Below are 3,827 nucleotides of genomic sequence, written 5' to 3' on the forward strand. Positions count from 1 at the left end.
ACAAAATAAACCAAATTGTAATAGCACTCTTTTTTATACCTTTCTCCCAATTGTTTCACACCCATAGGCCACTATCATACATATTTCATATGTTTAATATTTTTTAAATCTTCACAATTTTCAACGTTTTTCGACATTTTGCAAATTTTTTATCAAAAGTTGTTAAAATATATCAAATTTTATAAAATTAAGAAAATTCTTACAAAATGGCAAATTTTCATATATTTCATAATAATGAGCAAAAATACTTATAATAATACCAAACTCGCAGAATCAGAAGCCGTACTCAAAGAATTTTTCTGATTGACGAGAAAAATGGAATCTTTGCACTATTTTCAATCCCACTTGCAGTTTACAGTTCAATCTTTCTTTTGTTTATCTTTGCAATCTATGCTTGTCTTTCCATCATTCCCTTCTGTTTCTTGGTTTGCTTTTTCTGCTTCTTTTTTGGCATCCTCACTCAATGTGCACTTTTTCTTGGGATCTTTTGCTTCGGCGTTCCATTTGCATTTTGGGGTGGCTGTGCATTCTGGCTCTTTGTCTATGTTATTGCATTTTGCTTCATCTTCTTCTTGTTTCTGCTTGGGGTCAGTTTTGGGGAGTTGGTTTATAATTTTTTTTGCACGTAGCTCAAGCTCTTCTTCGGCGCCAATGTATTGCTGCCATGCCTGTTCTTGTAAGATTTGTATGTGATGCTCGTAGCTTTTTATTTCGTTTTGTTTGGCGTATCCTAGCTCAAGTTTCGTTGCGGCATCCTCAAATTCCTGTATCCGCGGTATCTGCTTGGTTCTGCCATCTAGTATGCCGGTGTACTTGACGCAGCTGTTCCCGGCGTTTGCCATGTCGCATGTCCCTGCGTTGGCGGCTTTGCCGAAAATATTCTTGTGGCTTGCTGTTGTGCCACTAGGTTCGCCGCGTCCGAGTATCGCGGCAAATTTGCTTACGGCCCCCCTGATTTGCTGCGGCGTCAGTTGTTGTAGCGGCTTGAGTTGGGGGCAGGCCGTCGCTACTTTTTCCCAGGCCTGCTTGGCGCTGTCGCCGCTTTGCAGGTCGCTTAAACTGGCTGTGCTCGCGTCCGTCCCGCACGTTTTGCCGCTCGCATCGCTTGTGCTGCAAATGCAAATCGCGTCGTAAGCTAGGGCTTGTCCTAGGCCGCCGTAGTCGCCTCCTACGTTGGCGTGTCCGCAGTTGTTGGTTAGGGAGGTTTTCAGTGGCGCCTTGTCAAAGGCTTTGTGGCCTTTGCCGTACAGTGCGTTAGTGAGGTGACCCTTTGTTTCTTTAAAAGCTGTTTTAGCTGCTTCCACAGCTGCTGAGTGCTTAATTTTGACAGCTTCCGCGGCCCTGCTTATCCGATCCAATTTTTTGTTGGCTGTTAGCTGCCATTCTTGGACCGGCAAACGCTTGTAAATTTTTTTGCCGGTTGTGTCGGTGGCTTCTGTAATTTTTTTTTTCAGGTTGTCCCATTCGGTCTTAAGCGCTTCGTCTATTTTCCCGTCGCTTTTCTTCAGTTTGCCGTCTTTGTCGTTGTACCAGCTGCTTGTCGCTGTCGAGAGGTTCAGCAAGTTTATGTCCTCAAGCGGCGTGGTAATGTCTTCCGTTGTTGGTCCGTCTGGAATTGCCGCCGCTGCGTCTACTAGTCGTTTTAGTTCACAGACAACAAGGTATTCGGCCACATTGTCGCCTGCGGCGGACTCCGTGCGCTGGAGGACATTAGTTAGTAGTACGGCCAATCCCACAACCAGCTGCCGTGCGGTAACTTCCTTCATTGTTTTTCTTCGGGGGTTGGGTTTTAATAGAAATATAAATTTCAAGAAGACTGAATGCCAGTTGTAAATTCATCATTGTTATTCTGTGAGCTGAGAAACTAATGAATATTGAAGTTTGTGGTATAGAAAGGGAACCTCTTGGATGTCTCCATACCGACATTGCTTCCACATTCTACCTTTGCTAAAGACTTTTCGTAAAGAAACCGTATCATATAAATTTTATCGTTTAAATATTAGGTGTTTTGGGCTTTGAACCACAACCTCCGTCGATGAAAATTGTAGAATCTCTTTTGTAAATGCAATAACTATATTTTACACTTTAAAGGGCCTGAACCTTTATGGCAACAACCGAAATACAGTTTTTTTCGCAAGTTTACAGTTTTAAATCATTCCACTTCCGTCTATATCTATTGAATTTATCTTCTTAAAATTATGTTTATTGCGCCTTTAAAATATTATTTTTATAACTACCATTGAAACTTCAAAGTTTATGCTTTGTTATTGATTCTGTTTGGCGACAATTCATACAGGGTATGTCGGCATAATAACCATGCAGCACTGCTTCTTGTCAAGAAAAATTTTCTTCGCCTGGTTGTGCTTAAATCCTGCCTGATTATATACCTTTCACGCTTTAAACATGGTCATTGTGGTGTTGATTACATTTGTAAAGTCTTTTGAGTGCCCTTAGTCACTGCAGTAAGGCTTAGTCACCTCTTACCTATATGAAAATTATTCGGTCCTTGAATGGCGTCAATATGTCACCTGTATACGATCAAGGAATTGGAAGAATGACGTCATTGGTTCTCACTACTTTGTAGAGATCTTCTATCAACTCACTTATGGGCTTTTAAAAGTACTTTCCGCGTTTTTTAAAGTTCTTTGTTTTCTTTCCATTGTAATATATTAGCACTCCTAGTTTAAAATATTTCATTCTGATAATATTATATTGGGTGACACAAATGTTAGTGCTTGTTATACCATCTGATGAGAACTCGACTTTAACATTACCTCATACTTTCTCAATACATTCTCACTATTATCCTTCTTGTTCCACTTCTTCACAAATAGACGTTAGAATCCACCCTTAGATTTAAAATCATAGTCGACAGCTTAATCTTTTTAGTAGTATCTTTCCACTTCTATATGAAAAACAGAGCACAACATCCTTCAGTGTCTTTTTTCTGCATTCTGCTACCCTGCATTCTTTTATTTCACTCCACATTTTGTTTTTTAACCTTCCTTTTCTACCGTCGTTTATGCGGACACCGTGGAAACTCTTTTTCCACAAAAAGTGCACTCTATCCGTGTGTGAATGTTCCTTCCATCACGCTCTTTCGTACAATGATGACCATCCCCATGTTTTTATTTTTCACCGTTCATATTACATCTCCTCCGCTTCTTCTCTTTCTGCATTTCATTTAATAATATTCATACACCTCTCTTTCACTCCCTGCAACTTCCTATGAGACTCATTGTCCTACTCAATACCTTACTTTCATTACACCATCACCATTTTTAAGTGTGCCTGTTTTTGGCTTAGTGCTTACTCTCCATCAACCTTCACATAATAATAGTATATACACAATTACAACACTCTCCTATCGTTATTATTATTACAATTAAAACAATAAATTATTGCTAATATCCATGTAATAAGCAAAATAATCCAAAATAAAATAGCACCCTATTTTCATATCCTTTTACGCTACAACTTTACATACATAAACTACAGTCACACACATTTTATTAAAATTACAAATTTCCAAATGTTCACTAATTTGTGCATTGTTTTTCAAAAACAATTTAAATATATGAAATTTTCACAAATTTCATAAAATTGAGCGAAAAACTTTTACCAATAATTCTTAAAAATGTTATTCTAGAAGCAAAACAGCAAGAGAAAAAGGGGCTTTAATTACAAAAGAATACCACCCTGTGGTATTCAAAGTTTTGCCGTCTTTGCATTCTGTTTTTTTGATTGTTTTTCAACATACACGCTGAACGTGCACTTTTTACATCTCCTTTGAGTTTAAAAACGAAACAGTTTTTCTCCTTTTTTCC

General features: G+C 38.6%; 1 protein-coding gene across 1 annotated transcript, besides 2 other annotated features; it reads right to left on the bottom strand.

Moving 5' to 3' along the window:
• Positions 1 to 162: 162 nt before the first annotated feature.
• Positions 163 to 191: a sequence feature (AT_rich).
• A 168-nt stretch (positions 192 to 359) lies between these two features.
• Tb11.v4.0035 (variant surface glycoprotein) lies at positions 360 to 1,766 on the bottom strand (the record flags this gene model as incomplete). Its single annotated transcript, XM_824697.1, has 1 exon — positions 360 to 1,766. The coding sequence occupies one exon, from the start codon at positions 1,764 to 1,766 to the stop codon at positions 360 to 362; it is 1,407 nt and encodes a 468-aa protein (XP_829790.1).
• A 446-nt stretch (positions 1,767 to 2,212) lies between these two features.
• Positions 2,213 to 2,233: a sequence feature (AT_rich).
• Positions 2,234 to 3,827: the final 1,594 nt, after the last annotated feature.

This window comes from Trypanosoma brucei (assembly GCF_000002445.2).
Source record: "Trypanosoma brucei brucei TREU927 chromosome 11 chr11_scaffold01 genomic scaffold, whole genome shotgun sequence".
NCBI classification, from domain to species: Eukaryota; Euglenozoa; class Kinetoplastea; order Trypanosomatida; family Trypanosomatidae; genus Trypanosoma; species Trypanosoma brucei.